Genomic DNA, 19,536 nt, shown 5'->3' with positions numbered 1-19,536 from the left:
TTATGACAGAAAGGTCATGTTTTTTTTCCTCAATTTATTCTGTCCGGTTGTTTTAATTTGTGGAACCAGCAACTTTTTCCACGAAAGCAGAAAAACATTAGTCTGATATCTGCTATTGAATTATAGAAAGTGATCACTGGTCTTGAATTTGTAAATATAAAAAAATACAAATTTACTGTTCTGTTTCTGAGATGTCAGGGGGATTTGCTTGCCTTGAGTGTTATTTTTCTTCTGAGACAAAAAACTTATTTTCTAATGATTCTTTTTTTCTATCTGTTTTTCGAGCTATGAAGTTGAGCCAAGGCCTCGTTAAAAGTTCTAGAGAGAAGACGGTCAAGCACACATTTTGCATTAAAAGACAAACATTTACCAAAATTGCCTCAAATATCGTTCGAGAGCATTTAACAATGATCATATTGGCATCTCTAAGATGCTAAGAAAATTGTTTTGTAAACGTCTATCATCATAAACCGAGTATGCGCAGAATGATTTCACAGAACTGCTAAAATTTATACGTAGGCTGTTTTTAAAATTAAATTTAATTCGTTATGATTAAACGTTATCATGGAGGGTTTTAAAAACCAATAAGGTGAGACTGGGACACTTAAACCAAACATTTCGAATACTCGGAAACTCAAATGTTTTCAATGGCAAAACAAAACATATCCAGCAGATTGCCGCAAAATAGCCGCCGTTGATTCCCATAACCAAGACTGGGATTGAAAGAAGAGAAAAAAGCAGTGAAAAAATGAGTTTTGTACAAACAATTTTAAAGTGCGAACTATTTTGATTTCATGTTGCAGCTGAACGTACAACTGTTTCTTAGTGAGACCACATAGGGGCTATTATCAATACCAATATGCATTAGAGATGGTAACTAAGAACAAAGTACGGGTAACGGGCATCTAAAATTGGGTTTTATGGGTTTACCCCGTTTCTATTTCTGATTTCGTTTTTTGATACTGACTCTGTTTATGTTCAATTGCTTTGCTGAGCAACTGCTATCTCAAAAAATTTTAGCAGAATGAAAGAGGATTGATACTAGCCTAGAGAAGTCAAAAAGATTTCACGCAAAATGTTGAACAAACTGTGAACTAAGATAAAGCGAAAACTTTTTATTCGACGAAGTAAAAAACAGCAGGACAAGTCCTGACGTAAAATTCAAAGAATTTTCATTGACTAAACAAAAAACTAGACCTAGAACGGACTATGAATGGATTGGGAAAACCAATTTGAAAAATCCGATCAAAAAAATCGAAGAAACAGTTAAAATCAAAGTGAAATGGCCGCATGTGAACAAAAAACCGTTAGCGAGAAAGCGAATTTTTGTTCAAACACCGTTTTCTCACTCTACTTGGAAATTAGAGCGAAAAAATTTCACGCCGTAAAACCACTCGCTTTTTCGCTCCATTTCCTGTTTCGGCGTGATCAAAATCACTACTCCAATTTGACTTCATAAATAATGAAAATGTGTGAACATATCTTAAAAAAACATAGCAGGACAAGTCCTGACGTACAATTCAAAAAATTTTCATTGACTAAACAGAAAAACTAGACCTAGGATGAACTAGGAGTGAATTGAGAAAACCATTTAAAAAAAATCAGAACAAAAAAAATAAGAAATAAACAGAAAATCAATGTCAAAATGCCGCATGTGAACAAAAAAAGCACTAGCGAGAAATGAAAATTGAATTCAAACAAAAAACTAGGCCTAGAATGAGCTGCGAATGGATTGGGAAAACCAATTTGACATCAAAAATCATGAAAATGTGTGAACAGATCTAAAAAAAAAACATAGCAGGAGAAGTCCTGACGTACAATTCAAAGAATTTTCATTGACTAAACAGAAAACTAGACCTAGAATGAACTATGAGTGAATTGAGAAAACCATTTTTAAAAAATCAGAACAAAAAAATAAGAAATAAACAGAAAATCAATGTCAAAATGCCGCATGTGAACGAAAAAACCACTAGCGAGAAATGAAAATTTAATTCAAACAAAAAACTAGGCCTAGAATGAGCTATGATGGGGAAAACCATATAGAAAAAAAATCAAATAAAAAAATCGAAAAAATAGTAAAAATCAGAGTAAAATTGCCGCATGTGAACAAAAAACCACTACCGAGAAACCGAATTTTTGTTCAAACACCGTTTTCTCACTCTACATTAAAATTAGAGCAAAAAAAATTCACGCCGCAGAACCACTCGCTTTTTCGCTCCATTTCCTGTTTCGGCGTGACGAGAATCACTTCTCCAATTTGACTTCAAAAATCATGAAACTGTGTGAACAGATCTTAAAAAAAAGACAGCGCCCCAATACAATTCAAATTCTTTGAATTGAAAATTAGGAGCGCTAAAATAGCCGGCTGAGAAGCTGAGGCGGCTATTAAACATGACCCAATAACGTCTGAAGAATTGCTCTCGAAAGACTAATGGAAGCTCTAATCTATTGCAGAATGCTTCATTCCGGGGCAACTAAAATCGCAAAGGGGGCTTCAAATGACGTCATTAGAGATTATAATCACTAATAACATTTAAATTGAAAGAATGACACCAATTTCGGAGCCCTTTCAATTTAACTTATAGTAGTGAAATTCTGCTACTTGAGTTCAGCTGCTTATAATTCTGAATGAGAGAAATTTATATCACGCATAACGAAAAAAGCAAGAGTGCAGAAGTCACTTCAAAATTCAAATCGGTCAAGCAAAAATTTTGCATAAAAAAGACCAACACGTTTACAATAATTGCTTTAGACTTCGTTCGAGAGCAATTAAACAGCTCAACTTCGAAAGGATCAAGGAAATTTGTTTCACTCCGAGAAAAGTAATAAGTTGGTACTCAATAGAAAAATTCCAGGAGTGAATTGACGTGTGCAAAAGCCGTTAAAATTATTGAAAGTCTTGTAAGGATGCATGTTGGAAAAGTATGAGAAACTCGAGGTATCCGTCTTCTGCTTGATTAAAGAGATGAAATGAAATTCAATATTTCAGCGTTTATAAGAAAACGATTCTTCACCCAAAAAATTTGACGGAATCGAATAATTGTCCATTGCCATCAAAAGTCATTGAAGGGATTGCATATAATTTATGCTAGGTAAGGCGGAAACGTGAAATAAGAGCTCTCAGTTGATTGAAGTTAAAAAGAATGTTGATTGAAAGTGCATTGGTGCTGAGAAACTTTTGAGGCAAGTAAAGACATTACGTATCAAATACTCAACACTACCTTAAACCAGATTGACCTTTCTCATTTCCTCTATAAAAGTGTTATTGAGAAAATATCAAATGTAAAAAGTTTGAGTGATAAATAAAACTTTCTAATTCTGAACAACTGGATATTGTTCAAATCAAAATAATTTCTCTGCAGTTAATCAAAAGCATTTCTACATATACCGCGCCGAGAGAAATTCGAATTGGAAATAAACAATTGAAACACTGTAAAAAATGAATACAACAATTCGATTTTATTGATACATTGGCTCTCTATCAGTCCATTGCCTTCTGTTCCACACACGCACGGAAGCCACGGTAGATATAGCCCTCTGAGTTATAAATTATACGATTAAATTTTCGGCATAACAAAGATTTGATTAACGCAAATTCCAGCTTGATTTGATCAATTACAGCATTAATTTTAAATAATAGAACATGGAAATAACTAGCAGTACTTTCAAACAAGTATCAAACACCACAAATTAGCATAGCTCTTTCAAATCAGCATCAATCTCTTTTTGAGTCATTAAAGTTTGAAAGGGTTCCAGCTTTGCTAACTTTACTTTGGCGAGTAACCTACATTTATCATTTCCACCAGAATTGATTAGAATGAAATTTTTTACTGAATGATATCGACTTTTCTGGTAGAAAATGGAGACAATAATTCAGATTTACATGATTTCAGAGATCGGATGAGACAATGTGTTGTAATCGAACTATAAAACATTAACATAAGCATGACACCGGTTGTTGCTCGAATTGTTTCAAGTCCAAGTTCACACAGCACAGAACACATTGAGTGCATTCAATCGAGCATTTTTGCGATCAGTAAATAACTAACTCATCTAACAATGCATGTTCATTCGTCGGATTAATTATAAAATGTTGCAAAGATTTTTGAAAAATGAATTTGGGCCCTTTGTGCCGGGGACATTGATGTTCACGCCACCGCTCTTTCCAGGCTGCTTTTTGCTGGCTCCATTCGCTTGGTTGTCCAGATTCTTTTTGTCTTCTTTCGCTTTGATGGCTTTCGCGAACTCGAAAAAGGCCTGCTCGACGTTGACACTGTCGCGGGCGCTCGTTTCGAAAAACTTGACACCATAGTTGTCGGCTAGCCGCTGGCCCTTCTCTGTTGTGATCATTCGCTTCGGCTCCATGTCGCATTTGTTTCCCAGAATCATCTTCTCAACATCTGCTGAAGCGTGCTAAAAGAACAACCAACTAAACAACAATCCTTTGTTACTTATCAAAGAGCACCAGCTGGATCAACAAAACTAGGCGGAAACCACAAAACAAACTTTGGCTAAATTTAGGTAACAAATTACATTTGCATACAAGTTTTAACCACTACTCATTTCCACCTCTTTTCAAAAAAATCAGCTAACCGCTTAGTAATTCAAGCTAATGGTTTGAAAACTTGATTATAGCATTTAACACCATCAGCATATCAGCTTATCTTTAGTTCACCATGCAGTTTTGGTTCTTTTTGCAGCAAATGAAGCTGTTTTCAGGCAGGCTTCCACCTAATCTACTTCACTTTTTAGAAAACAATTCACACTGCTGATGTTCATCTGGCATCAGCAGATAGTTTTTTGACAAAATATTAAAACTTTCGTCTCAAACCCTCGTTTTTACGGGGATACGACGCATAAAAATATGTTCATCACATTTCTGATACTATCACGCTATAAAATACATGATACCAAATGAGTATTTGACAATCTAACTCTCAGTATATCACTCTAACTATATCTACATATCAACTTAAAGTACTAATACTGGTAACAAAGTCGGCTTCTGAGTCTTTTGTGTCAAAGCATCTAAACAAGTTTGCCTTCTTTCAATACAAGTGAATCTAATCTACATTAACTGACCTCTTCTGTGTTTTTGATCCAGTTGCTGATGTTGTCAAAAGACGCCTGACAGGTGACGTCATAGACCAATATGATCCCCATAGCACCCCGGTAGTAAGCAGTGGTAATAGTCCGGAATCTCTCCTGTCCAGCCGTATCCCTTCAAATGTTCCAAATTAACTTTTGTTCGCGTAAAACAACTGAAAACCGTAATTTGGTTGTAAATGCATTTAATTTACTTACCATACTTGTAGTTTGATCTTCTTGCCTTCTATTTCTATTGTTCTGATTTTGAAATCAATCCCTAGCAAAGAAACAATGTTAAAAATTTAAACAATCTTTAGTAGTCTTAGGATAGAATTGAAGCAATTTGCCTGGGGTTTGCACCCTTTTTAAGTCCTGGATTAAAACAATTATAATCCGTATTTACACTAGCCACTTTTGTCGTGTTCATTGAAGTGTCCAAAGAAAACTGTCATAGCCAAAAAGATATTATATATACTCACCAATGGTCGAAATGAAAGTCGCATTAAACGCATCCTCTGCGAATCTAAAGAGCAAAGATGTTTTCCCTACTCCTGAGTCACCGATCAAAAGCAGCTTATATAACTGATCATAAGTTTTAGCCATCTAAATTATCTGAAAACCAGTATCATATCACGCAAATGATCATCAATCTAAGTAACTATTTTCAAATATGACGAAATAGTAGCAATCATATACAAAGCATTACAAGTCAGTCGACAATAATAGATCATCTTTCAACTATGAATACAAATATGACGTAGCAGAAAATGTTCGTCTGCAAATTTAAACTGTTGAATTATGATTTTCGCTGGAAGACAAGAATGAACCATTCACAGAACCTTTCAGAGACCATGATTTGTGTCTATGCAAGTCAATGTAATAGAGGTGATGGTCCTTCCGTCTTACAAGCGTACGCCGTCCTTCGCCATTTGCTGCAATTTCCCTAAGATACAAGCAAATTTAATATTCTCCAAATAAACTAAACTGCCGCCAGTTCATCATCATTAAATTGTTTTCCAGATATCATTGTCCTTTGTTTGTCCTCATAAGTACATGCCAGTGTATACAAACCATCTACTGTCAATTGAGTTCAGCTTATTAGAATTGAGAATGAGATAGCAATTGGCATCACTCAAATCCCCATGAGTCGAACCAAAGGCTAAAAAAGGCGATCAGAAACGCTCGACTTGATATCAAAGCAAACGGGTCTAGATTCACCAGAACTGACTTTGACGTGAAAATTTTTAATCCGTTTGCAAAGCCATACCCAAAAGAAGCCAAGGAAGCCTACAAATAACACGAGGCAATTTAAAATCTAAAATATGGACAACGAAATTTGGAAATAAAAAAGAATTTTTGTTCCCCTCGTGTTTTTCTGCATGGAAGGGGTAGGGTCCTCTGCAAAACGCAGTAAAAAGCAACTGGCAACAAAAATCTCTGGAAATAAAAGACGACACATACTTGGACGCAATAACATTCATTCGAACGAAAATAAGTTTCGCACTCCTATGCAGCGCAATTACCTGTCTCAGAGGCTGTCGTGGTACTAAATGTGTATCTGAGGTAAATAAAACTTATAGTGCTGTGCGGAAGGGGAGACTACATTCCTAATTAGCATAGTATTATTTAAACCTTCGGACGCTGCTCCTAGAGCCTAGCATGTTGAGATAACTTTAAATTACAATGTGTTTTTGCGGTAAATTTAAAAACTCTGTTGTGATGTTTCGTAGTGTGGGTTCAATGTTCCGTCCATTAGGTAAAAAAGACTAAAAATGCTTCAAAAACTCTTCGACAGCAATAATGGAAACTCTTTAAGACCCAGGTCTTCCTCTGTACAACTAATCGAAGATGTCATTAGTGAAAGTGTTACAGTGATGGAGCAATACATAGTATATATATCTTCGCGACACCTTCACTTTGACGCATTGAACAACCGTAAGATTGCAGAAAGGGATTTGCTGTGAATGCTCTATATAATAACTTATTAACAGAACAAATTGATGCCAACGAACATCATTTTTTTTCTAATATAAAGGAACAATCATCTTAGCCACCCTGAGATAATGACTTAGAAAAAGCAAGCGGCCCGGACAACATAGGTAATCTTGTGCTCAAAAACCTGCCTGCCCTCTCGAAATCCTTACTGATAGTGTTTAAGGCTGCGCTATCGAAAGGTTATTTTCCATCGTTTTGGAAAATAAGTGAAGTTATTCACGTCTTTAAAGACGAAGACAGAGCAGACGTGAAGCAATACAGACCTATAAGCCTTCTCTGCAACACATCAAAGGTTTTCGAAAAAGTTATATTTAATGAACTGTATGACATTGTAAAAACGACACTACACAATGCACAACATGGTTTTCGAAGACACAGGTCTGTGGTAACACAGATGTTGCTGTTCCTCTACAACAAATTTGGTGGTAATGAAGAACTTTTGGTTCTGTATCTGGACAGAAAATTGAAAAGCTAGGCTTGGCGGTAACTTCTTGAAAATTATTGCCAACTACTTAGGTAAAAGAAAACAATAAGAAAAGCTTAAGGATTTTAACTCTGAAACAGTGCAAGTAACAAGTGGTGTTCCACAAGGATCACTTCTAGGTCCTCTTTTTCATCAATTGTGTTAACGATCCTCCTCTACAAGTAACTAAGTGTGAAACCTTTGGTTATGCAGACGATTTCAAGCTTGTTGCAACGAATAGTGAAAACATGCAATACGATATAAACAAATCCTAATGGTGTTTAAACAATAAAATGACAGTAATCGAAAATAAGTGTTATATCTTACCAATCAAAAGTCAAAACCAACCCAAGTTAGGTGTAAACAACAAAATTTCATTTTACCAAAACGAGCAAAAAGATCTAGGCATTACATTGACGCCAAAGCTGAACTGGAAACCTAATGTTGAAAAAATAAGCTCAAAGGCACTGAAAGCGTTCTATTTCTTAATCAGAAACACTTCAACGTCCACCAAAACTAAGCGCAAAACTCAATGCGTACGCAGGATATGTCGTAACAATAGTTACATATGCAACTCAAGCCTGGTTCGCTAACAAAACGGAGACGGAAGAGATTGAGAGCGTTCAAAAGAAAGCTACCAGTTGGAGCCTAAACAACTGGGAATTGAATTACAAGAAGAGGCTTGGAAAGCTCTATTTACTTCCTCTCTCCTTATATATAGAATTTCACGATCTACTTTTTTAAATCGCTTTTCTCTCAGGAAATTACAATATCAATACTCCAATTACTAGTAACAAAAACTGTGATGATCAACCAAATACCAGACAATTTCAGCTAATAAACATTAACCAAACAACAACGAAAAAAGCAGATGAAAATTTCTGGAGGCGTCCTAGTCAACTTTTAAATATTATCTGTAACATCACAAATTTAGCTATTGAAAGCTTAAGCAAAAAACGATTAACCGAATTATACTGGAAGTATTTCTCTAGACTTTACTCTGAATTCAATTCTTGTACGTGGACATTTTTGTGCAACTGCAACAGCTGCAATCCAGTGCAGAAGGTCAAATTAGCCAACCAATAAAGTGATGTCAACCCTAGTGCCACAACACTGAAGCCTTAACTACTACTACTACTACTACTACTACTACTACTACTACTACTACTACTACTACTACTACTACTACTAGTACTACTACTACTACTACTACTACTACTACTACTACTACCAATACTACTACTACTACTACTACTACTACTACTACTACTACCACCACTACTACTACTACTACTACTACTACTACTACTACTACTACTACTACTACTCCTACTACTACTACTACTACTACTACCACTACTACTACTACTACTACTACTACTACTACTACTACTACTACTACTACTACTACTACTACTACTACTACTACTACTACTACTACTACTACTACTACTACTACTGTTTGAACACTCAAATTCCATAACGAAATAAAGGAACAATGACAATAAGTACAAACAAGTTAACAGAATGCATATAAGTTTGAGCTTATTTGCGTTTGTTTAATCCAGGAAATGCTGTTCGACAAAACTGTTGAAGCGGGATTTAGACTCTTTTTTCGTTTTTTGTCGTTACGTGATGTAGCTCATGTTGATCCTTGAGCAATCTTCTTCAAGTTGGTCCAGCCACGTCTTGCGTTGACCCCCTGGAGCTCGTTTAGCATAACGATATTATTCTGTCGGCTCCCAGGTGAAGGCTCGAAGCGCTAGACGATCGTCATTCATCCTCAAGACATGGCGAAACTATTTCAACCGTTTAATCATGATCATTGCAGAAAGTGTCGACATACGTGATCTAGCCAGTACTTCTTCATTTGTCACCCTCTCCATATATGAAAAACATGGTATCCTTCGCAGACAACTGGTGTGAAAGCTCTCAAGTTTCCGTTGCGTTGATTTATTCATGATCCACGTTTCAGAGCTATATAAGACCACTGATAACACAAGAGCTCTGTATAACTTGCATTTGAGGGGAATACTAAGTTGTTTGCTCTTCCAAAGCTTCTCAAAGCTCGCAAATCGCTGTCTCCCTTCGGCCAGCTTGACACTGATTTCCTTTAGGTCACCAGGTTGCAAGCTCACGAAAGAACCGAGACATTTGAAAGCGTCTACATTTTCGAATTCCACTCCATCTCGATCGAGGAAATTGCAGAAGAAAATGCGAGATCTTCCAGCCTTTTCTCTGCCGCAACATCGTGACTCGTGAATTCGTCGCCCTTTCACTGTCGCGAATTTCCTAGTGCACTTCTGACAAATGAGGGTTTTCTCTAGTCCAACAAACTTTGACGCGCAGTCTTTGACACTCTTCGAATTCTTAGACTTGCAGAATCTGGCTTCATGCACTTTGCAGCCTCTTGCATTGTCGAAGCGACGTTTACAACCTGAACATACACAACTCTCGTCATCAGAGACCGCAGATGATCTGTTACTCGCCGTAGACACTAGATCAGCAACCACTGACCTCTCGTCGCTGCTAACTGTCACAAGCTCAGCCTCCGCTGAACTTTTCAATCTCAGTTTCTCGCCAGCTAGTGTCTCGAACCAGCCCGCATTCTTCTTCTTGCCCACCAGCACCTCCCTGCCAATGAGTAGTCGGGATTGGTTTTCGGTCTCAATGAGAGTCCCATAACGGGGGGGGGGCTGTCGGTTATCTGATCACTAATCTGGTGCTTTGGGGTGGTGTATAATAGGTAAGAACCAGTATTTTAATATTTATAAATCAAGCATTATCAGCAAATATAACGGAGGTGCTTTAGATATTCACAACAGTATTTCATTTAACGGGATTGAGGAAAGACAGAATGCATATGTAGGTAAAAGCGGTAAATTGTCTCCATATTTATAATTGTATAATAGCAAGTGTTTATGAACAGTCTAGTATAACTGGCGGAGATTGTGCATTTTATTTTCATGAAAGATCTGACTAATAACAAGGATATATAGCTATCCAATTCTGCATAAAAGCGATTTCAATGCATCAATTATACAAACGGAAAACCTAGTCTTGGATTATAAAGCTATTAAATCCCAAAATGGACTAGTCCAATGTACAAATTAACAACTCAAAAAAATCAAAAACTCACTTATTTGAACATGTCTTACGTAATGAACGCTTAAAAAAACATGAACTGTTCCATTGAAAATATTGACATTTCCGTTTTTTGTACAATAGATTTCACTTTCCATGGCCAGAAAGAAAATTGCCTTCCGAGCATCAAGAGGCACATTTGTTGTTCTTTAAAAACACTAATACATTGAGTTAATTTTTAGGAACAATTGAAACGAAACTAAAGTTTTGAACTTTAACCGACTCTATTTCAATTTTCTTCACTGAATTCAAAATGATAATGAAAGAAAGCAATTACAAATAGCCTATTGTGTCAGTAGTTGGAACTCTAAGTCAGTCTAGTTAATGATTTGATAAGATTCCTGAAAATGGGATGAGTTATTTTGGAGTACAATCTTTCAAAGCGTGTCCAAAAGAACTGAAACTGTGTAAATACGCCCGGTTACGGATTGAAATTTTTAATACCGTCAAATACAAAAAGAAAGAACTTTAAACTAACAAAAGACTCATTATTTCACTTAATAGAGATTATTCGTTAGCAACTTTATAAAACTTAAGGGACAAAAACGCGGTCAGGTGCTGAGCCGTTGCTCAAGTGAACCTCGCTTTTTATAATGATTATATGAATGTGCCGAAAAATTCAGTGATTTTTTTTCGTCTATTGATAGTTGCCGCAATATAATTATTCCAGTCGATGACAGAACTTTTTTTCATATGATTGAGATAGTATTTCAGGTATAAAAATTGATATGTAATACAAATACGAGACGAGCAACTGACATTGATGAAGTTCCACTTAGTTTACATAAAAATTGTACCCATTTCATTGCTTGGCCACTATCTCTTATCATGAAGAACTCATTCGCAAAACTCATTCCCAGAGTGTCTAAATTTTGCTAAACTTACTTCCTTACAAATTTCAGTGCAATTCAAATTGCTATAAGCTAAGGAACTATCTCTTTGTTGCCGTCTTTTCCAAAAAATTGGGAGGTCCATGTACAATGGACTTCAAAAGTTTCCTTTTTAATCAAAAATTTCATATGAAAACAATTCGGATTTCAACCTAACGTTTTGACTACGGATGTTCTTATCAAAATAACTAAAAGCTTAATATTTGCGAAAATTAGGTTATGCGGTTGCGTGCCAAGTAACAAGAAGGAAGACTTTGATGTCACAGATCATAAGAACTTTAAACCAAAATAGAAAAAAAAAGAGTCGAGGCGTTGCCCTTAAATTGTTTGTTAATACATCTCAAATAGATAACACGATGGCCTGGTTGATGATAGCTGCTCATGATGGGCTGGCTGCCATCGTGTACGGTAGATTTTTCCAGAGGCCAAGTCTTGGCAGAGAGATGCCAAGACTTGGGTAGTGGAGCTAAGATTTGAGAACTCTCTGGGCAGAGAGAGGCCAAGACTTGGGTTTTTCTGAGCAGAGTTAATATTGATATCATGACGATCCGATGTTTTCATTTAATGAGGGAAACTCTCTTACAAATTTGGCACACAATTACAGGTTTTCTGTCAAAAAAATCATTTGCGTTGGAAATTCGTGAACTTCACCCGAAGACTTAGGGCCTCTCTGGGCAGAGAAAATCCAAGTCTTGGGTTTCTCTGCCACGCCTTAGAATCCGTTTCTTCTCTTCACGTTAACTCATTTACAAAATGTCCCTGTAATGTAATAGAAGTAAAAACTGAGTGTTTTATTTCCAATTAAGACCCCTGCTTATGTACTATGTCTCAACAAAAGATTACCTGTAAATTGAAGTTCAAAAGAAAAACAAAACGTTTGCGGGTTAGGTAGATGAAACATAATCAAATACTACAAATCAAATTTCCCATATACCCTTGAATTCCAATTCAATTCTTTTTGCTTCAGGATGAGGTTTTACGTAATTTTTTAATGTTTGGCATTGTAATGATTTTTTCAGCCATAGCTCTTCATTTCTCGTCAACAGTGAGTACTGAATTTGTGTTTTTAAAGACCTCTGAGGACTTGAAAAGGTGACCATACCTTAGCAAAAGCCACAAACATAGTTTTAATTGCATTCATAATCATAATTGGTGCTTTTTTTACATCAGGGCGCTCAAACTTATGTTAAAAGTGCCCATTAACCTAGAAAATTGCACCAATCTAACCCTCTGTCAAGAAAAAATCAAGTCTTGGATCCTTTCTGCCAAGTGAAATCCCACGTCTTGCGTCTTGTCTGCCAAGAGGTTACCAAGTTTTGATTGTACTCTTCACAGAGTGACCCAACATTTGGACCTTTGCTTAGCAGAGAGACCCAAGACTTGGAATTTCTCTGGGCAGAGACCCCCAAGTCTTGATTTCTCTCTGTCAATATTAATTTCAGAGATCGAACCTGGAGTGTTCTCTTGTATTTGACATGATCAGACTCTGAATCAGGCCTGGGACCTTTTCTGATTTTTTTTCGGAATCAAGCCTGCTAGTCTCTGTGGATATTTTACGGGATTGTACCATACTTTTTTCCTGATGATACAATTTTACTGTACAGTTCCAATTCGAAAAAATTTGCAGGGATGCTTTAGTAGCGAAAGTAATAAACCACTTCACGGTATCCAGAGAACAATTTAGTTCTCAATTCTTCCAAAACTCAAATGGTAACTTTTGGAAAACTAGTTAAAATGCATCTGTTGACGGCAAAGTTCCCGCTGAGTCTAGCAAGGTTGAAATCCTAGGACCTTACCTAACAAGTGAACAGACGTTTGATCTAGAAGTTCGGAAAATTAATTGAAAAACATTACTACCCGATATTTTTATATTTCCAACAAAGGTAAAATAGGATGTTTGAGATTTTTTAAAGCCTTTCATAGATCTACATATAAAGGAGTTTTTTAATTTTGTTTTCAAATCAACAGCACTCCACAAGACCCTAAAATCTCAATAAAGTGTTTATAAACGAACTTTTAAATAACGCTCTTGCCACATGCAGCAAAATTCAGGAGGGCTGCAATTTCCTGAAATAATTAATAAATTGCATATATTGCATTACAAAAAATCGGGAGTCATGTTTAAAAAAAACGATTAAAAAAAACTCAAAATATTCACCATCCATGGTATTAGGAAAATAGTTCAGAAATAAATGAGCGAAAAAAAACTATAGATAAATCAATTCTCACAATCTATTTTGCTAACAAGGCGCTCTTTATTAGCTCATCAGACTTCGATGGGTTCACTTTGGTGCTATATTTAACGTATTTTTAAAACTTTTTTCACGTTCCCTCCATATTGTTTGAATAGACTATTCCATTGTAGAACCTCAGAATTTGGCTTCAACAATGATCAGTATGAAATTGTTTGTTTTTACAAAAAGGAAAATAAGCCTTCAAAATAAACGTAAGCTAAACACAGCCTCCATTTTTTGTAAAGATGCACTTTGTTGGGTTGGAACTATATACTCAAACGTTTCTTTGTTCAGCCAATTCCGACCGATCAATTTTTTATTGTGGAAGGCTATAAGTGGTAATTTTAGGAAGCCCGTCCAGCAAAGGAAATAGAATTATTTTTTTAAAATTTAGCTTCATACATGGAGTTATAGAGATTTTTAGTTTAGTGAACACTTGGCTGATGTTTATTCACATTTCCGGTTTTTTGCTATTTTTTTGCAAGTTTTGCTGCCAATTTTCATAAAGTGTTATTAATGTTTTTTTAAAGCTACGAAGTTCTAAATTGAGTGTATCTACTTTGCGGTGTTCGTGGTTTTTTTAAGAAACTATTTGAATTGTACTGGTGTGCTCTCTTATTTTAAACATCTGTTCCCTTTTTTCAGCATTTTCATGTCAGTGAGAAGTGAAATTAGAATGGCTTTCTTAATCAGGTCGCAGATGTCAGAAGAGCGAGAAAAAGAGCAGTTTTAAAGTAGGATTTTTTCAAAGAAGCTGCAAAGTTAAGTCCGAAAAGTTATTTGAAGAAAGTTTTCGTTTCTGAAAGCGAGTTTTTGTTCAAGTGGGGCAGTATGACTTATATTTTTGGCCTTTTTGTCAAATGAGTGCTATCAATACGATGATTTTGCATTCAAACTGCAATTATTTGCAATTGAGTGAAGTTTTTAACGTTCAGCGAATGCTTTTTATTAAATCGACGCTATTAGTTGTCATAACACAATAGTTGAATTTTGAACTTTTCGCTACATTTTGTTATTTCTGTAGTCTGATCAAGTAGCATCATTGATAACAGGACTTTTTGATTGCTAATGTGCCATACATAAATCTGATTAACAATTCAAGTCCTTTGCAAGTGAATCTCAAAAAATTTAAACGAAATTTAGAAATTTGGGAGTGTTTGGGATATTTGGGATATCAGTAAAAAAAGGTCTCATGTGCTGCTGAGTCGGATTATTTTAACTGGATCAGTTGCTTCGGTTCAAATTAATGCTTTCTATGACACTAAATTTTCTGAAGAAATCTTAACAAATTTCTAATTTTAGAGAGTTTCTATTGATTTCTAGTTGTTTAGTCTTGTTAATCACAAGTCTTATCAATTGATAAGGATGCTTAAAATTTTAAAAATACTCTTCTCAACTCACATCTAGCTTTTTTTTGACTTATACGCTGCTCGTTTAAACTTTTCATTGAACTGCTGAGTTTTGCTGGTTTTTGTTAGAGTTATTGATGTCTCATCCCTCAACCTCATTAGTGGCACTTTCCATTGTCTGTTTTAGAATATTACGGTAACATAATTAGTCAAAGTGACCATCTTGTATGGCCACTTGTAATTTTGGTAAATGTTTTGGTGTATATTCAAAGAACATTTTTATTGACCAAAATATCGTTTATCTTCTAAATGTCAAAAACTTCGGATAGATTTGTGAAGTTTTTCTTCATTTTTAGTTTTTTCTGTCTCTTTTCCAGCCATCAAAACTGATAAAAGTGTTTATGACTGCCGACCTCTCATGATCAGTTGTTCCTAGGAGTTTTTGCTTGAATTTATTGGGTTCTCTTAGTTTGAATCCGCTGGTTTTCAAAGATATTCTGGATTTGCAAATTTCTCCAATTTTTTTGCTTATGTTTTTGTGTTGGTTTTTACTATAGCCAATAATTTGAAAAATTGTTGTCGTTTTTAGTATTTTTAGAACAAAAACGTTTGTAATAAATTTTTCTCATTGCTTTCAGTTTTTTTAAATCAATCTTGCGCATGTCTTATTTTGATATTAATTTGTAGTACAAAAAAATTCAGATCAAAATCAATAGTTTTCAGATTGAACTAAAATAAACTGTTTGAGTCGTATTTAAGGTCGTGCTTGCTATTTTTTTGTTTCGTCGTCTGATGCATTGTAATTTTTTTAAATTTTTTCATCGAGCAAAGCTGGAAAAGTCAATTGCTCTGAATGACAACTTCATCACATGTACGGCGTTTACGTCATTTTTAACACCCTCTAAAAATCATTTTTATGCAAATTGTAGTATTAGTCTTTGATTATCTCGTGATTTATCTCAGACAATAGAATTACATTTGAGTTTTAAAATTTAAATCTAACTTGACTTAGTTTAAAAATATACATTATATGTGTAAAAGAAAGGTCCCTAATGAAAGGCCTCGTGGAAGTTTCTGCAAGCCGCGTTTCTATTTTCTCTGAAAAACTAGTGTTGCCGCAGTTTTTTATACAAAGTTTTGGCCAAAATTTAGGAAACATTTAGAATTCTTACATCCAAAATGCGCTGATAAAGCTTCTATTGTAAAATTTATATATTTTTGACGAAATAAGAAAGCGAAGAACTGCTGAAACAATGTTCACGCACTCTAAAGAGGTTTAACCTCCAATTCCTAATAGAGTTTTCTGGAAATGCAAATTTGAATATTTTTTCTAATACAACTCTTTTTTATCCAAAAATAATAATAATAAATTATCATTTTTGATATACCGACATAAAAAATGATAATTTATTATTATTATTTTGTCAAACTATATTTTTCGCTAACAGTTGGAACTATTAATTAATCCTGAAAAAGAACGGCAAGATCCATGTCTAAATTTACCCTAATAGAACGTTTTCACAAAAAAATTAATTCATAGTTAGGAAATTATGTTTTTTCGGCTTTTTTGTTTCATTGATGTTAATTATCAAAAATTTATTATGATAGAATGAAATCAAAATTTTGTTCAATTAACGACAAGTCTTGTTCACGTACAAATAAGGTAATTTGAATATAATTTTTTTAATGACTTGAACACTGTGTGCTCGTAATTTCTTTTTGATTTTTAGTTGTTTTGCATTAGTCCTTTATTTTATTGTTATTTTAGAATTATATGAGCTATTCCCGCTGGTTGGAGTTTCCCTTGGCGTCATCTTATAGAGCTACAAGTTAACGTATAATTTATTCTTTTTTTGATAAGCTTTTTTGTATTTTAAACAACTTGTTTTTTTTTCCTTTATCTTTTCGGTCAATTCAATTGTAGCTTATTTGTAGCTCAGTCTTAAACCAATCTCAACTTAAGTTTCCAATTTTTTCCAGTCAATGAAAATTTAAAACTTAATAGGTTTTTGTCTTCAGAGGAATAGTTTTTCTTTTTTTATTGTTTTTGGGCCTTTGCCATTCTGAGGTCCTTATTCGATGTTTTTATATTAAAAGCAGGTCACCAGAAAATAGGTTAAATTCAGGTGCAAATTAAGCAAATTTAACTTTTGTGGTTTTGTAAGCTTCGATACAAATTTCTGGCAAAACATTTAGTCTCAATTGCTTGCTATTGAATACGAATGAAGTTCTTTAGGGATTGCAGTTCATTGCTAATCGTTCTCCTGGCTTTGAATATCTGTGCTTTGAAAAAATTGGTGATAGTTGGAACATTGTCCCTTTTAAATCTTGTTGACGTCACTTTGTAGCTGAGTCTCTTAATTGACAGATTGCTTCTGTAGTAATATGATGTTCAAATTTCAATCTGAATAGCTATTTTATGTTTAAACTAGTAGTTTCTGGCTTTGGTTCTACTGGTTTTCACTTTTTCTGAGATTTGGTATAGTTGCTCAATGTCGTTTTTTTAGTGTTTTCTCGCAAAAACACACTAAAGATTGGTCCCAGCAGCATTTGAGAAAGATACATATAAATATATGCAATTCTTTGGTCAACTATTAGATTATGACTTTAGTGGCCTGAAAACTGATTTTTGGCAAACATTTAATTTTTTACAGCACTTTTAGTTTTTTTTATGGGTCGTAAGACATACCCTGTATAACGAAAGGCCTAATTGGCTGCGTATTTATCAAGTTTTGCCCTTCTTCTTTTTTTGTCTACTGTTTTATTGAAGTTTTATTGAAGTTAATTTGATAAAATTAAATTTTATGTGTAAACATTTTTTGGCAAAAACATTTCTGTTTAATTGATTTTTTAAAGCTAAGTTCTGAATTTCTTGTTTGTTAACTTTTTAGTTTATCTCATTTTTGTTTATGAAAAGAATTTGGCTGGATTTATAAAAAAAATTTAGCTGGATCCTCTACAATGTAAGTAAAATCCTCTCCCCCCCCCCCAAAGTTTATAGGTCTTTTGAAAATCAATTTTAAAAAAAATTCAATAATCATTTTGAAGCTTAATTAAAAACAAAACACCTCTTTTTAATCGTTTTTTGTATCAAACATTTACTGTCAATCAATGGGGAACTTATCTAATTTCTGTCATAGAAAAAGTTTTTGTTTTCGGTGATCCAGCTTTCGCAAGCCAGTAAAATTTGTCTAAGAGAATGCCGTCCCGTAAAGGAAATGTACCGAGCCACTTTAGTGGGGACGAACTATTTACTCAAATGGTTCCTTTTGTTCATTCAATGGTGGCCAATCGATATAAAAATCAAAGAGATTTGTGGGTGGTATCATTAGAAAGCGCGTCCATTAGAATATGGAATAAAACAGATCTTTTTCAAGCTCGTTTTTTGACGCAGTTAACGAAGTTTTTTCTCGCTCTTCTTACTTTTGGTATGAAACACAGTACACATAAATTTAAATCATTTTATTTTAGTGATTGTTCTAAATGGCTTCTTTTGGAGTTCCACGAAACACATCTAGTTCATTAAGTCAACACTTTCTGGTATTAAAAAACTCTTTGTTTGCAATACAAACAATTATTTTTTGAGATTTGTACTTTTTTCTCTTTTTTGACAACTTGCAGCTTAAAGTCAGCAATGATAGGTTGCATTGATTTTTCTAATAGCTAAATATCAATGTCCACTGCGGATTTTACGTTTCAATTAATGTCGTTTTCAGTTTTCGGATTAATATTACCAGTTTTTATAAACAGTTTTTAAAATAATTGCTAATCTTTGAGGTTCTTTTTGTTCTCTCATTTTAATGAAGGGTCATATACCATATTATTGAGATTTAAAAAAAAGAAACAATTGAATATATCAAGTATTTTTGTGATTGGATTATGGTTTTTACGGCTTCCGCACCGTTTCTTAGCAGAATTGAATAGAGTTTTTTGTTTTGTTTCGTTTGTCGTATTTTATGTATTCGCATGTAAAGTCCTGGTTAGATGTAGGTCATAGCACCTTTCTATGCATGGAGAAAAAATTTTAAGCTAACTTCAGATAGTTTTTCTTTACTCTGAAGGCTAATGTTCTAATGAAAAAGAGGTATTTTTTTCATTTTGATCGCTGCTCTTTTTTTTCTTGTTTCAAGTTTGATTATCAATTAATTACTGTGAATTAATCACACTGTGAATTTTATCAAAAGCATATTTAACATATGTAATGTTTAGTGCATTGCTTACAAATTTAACGGCTTTGACACTTGTCTATCGCGGAATTTTTTTTCAATTCGTTGTCGTTCATTTTTCAATATGTTGTCGTTCATTTTGTAGACATACGACATATTCTGATTTTTGAAAAATCTCAAATGACATATTCTAATTACTGAAATTTT

The 19,536-nt window shown here is 34.4% G+C and overlaps 2 protein-coding genes across 2 annotated transcripts in view; one reads left to right on the top strand and one right to left on the bottom strand.

Annotated features, from left to right (window-relative positions):
* LOC142339444 (uncharacterized) overlaps positions 1 to 19,536 on the top strand; it is a 512,010-nt gene that overhangs the window by 10,547 nt on the left and 481,927 nt on the right. The window lies entirely within an intron of this gene.
* LOC142339443 (ras-related protein Rab-8A-like) lies at positions 3,297 to 5,737 on the bottom strand. Its single transcript, XM_075389480.1, has 4 exons — positions 5,568 to 5,737; positions 5,305 to 5,365; positions 5,083 to 5,221; positions 3,297 to 4,413 (listed from the first exon to the last, which is right to left on the bottom strand). The coding sequence occupies exons 1-4, from the start codon at positions 5,689 to 5,691 to the stop codon at positions 4,084 to 4,086; spliced, it is 654 nt and encodes a 217-aa protein (XP_075245595.1). The 5' UTR covers positions 5,692 to 5,737; the 3' UTR covers positions 3,297 to 4,083.

This window comes from Convolutriloba macropyga, chromosome 5 (genome assembly GCF_964194025.1).
Source record: "Convolutriloba macropyga chromosome 5, txConMacr16.3, whole genome shotgun sequence".
Taxonomy (NCBI): Eukaryota; Metazoa; Xenacoelomorpha; order Acoela; family Convolutidae; genus Convolutriloba; species Convolutriloba macropyga.
The sequence above is the reverse complement of the archived record's forward strand: the minus strand, read 5'-3'. Positions and strand labels throughout refer to the sequence as shown.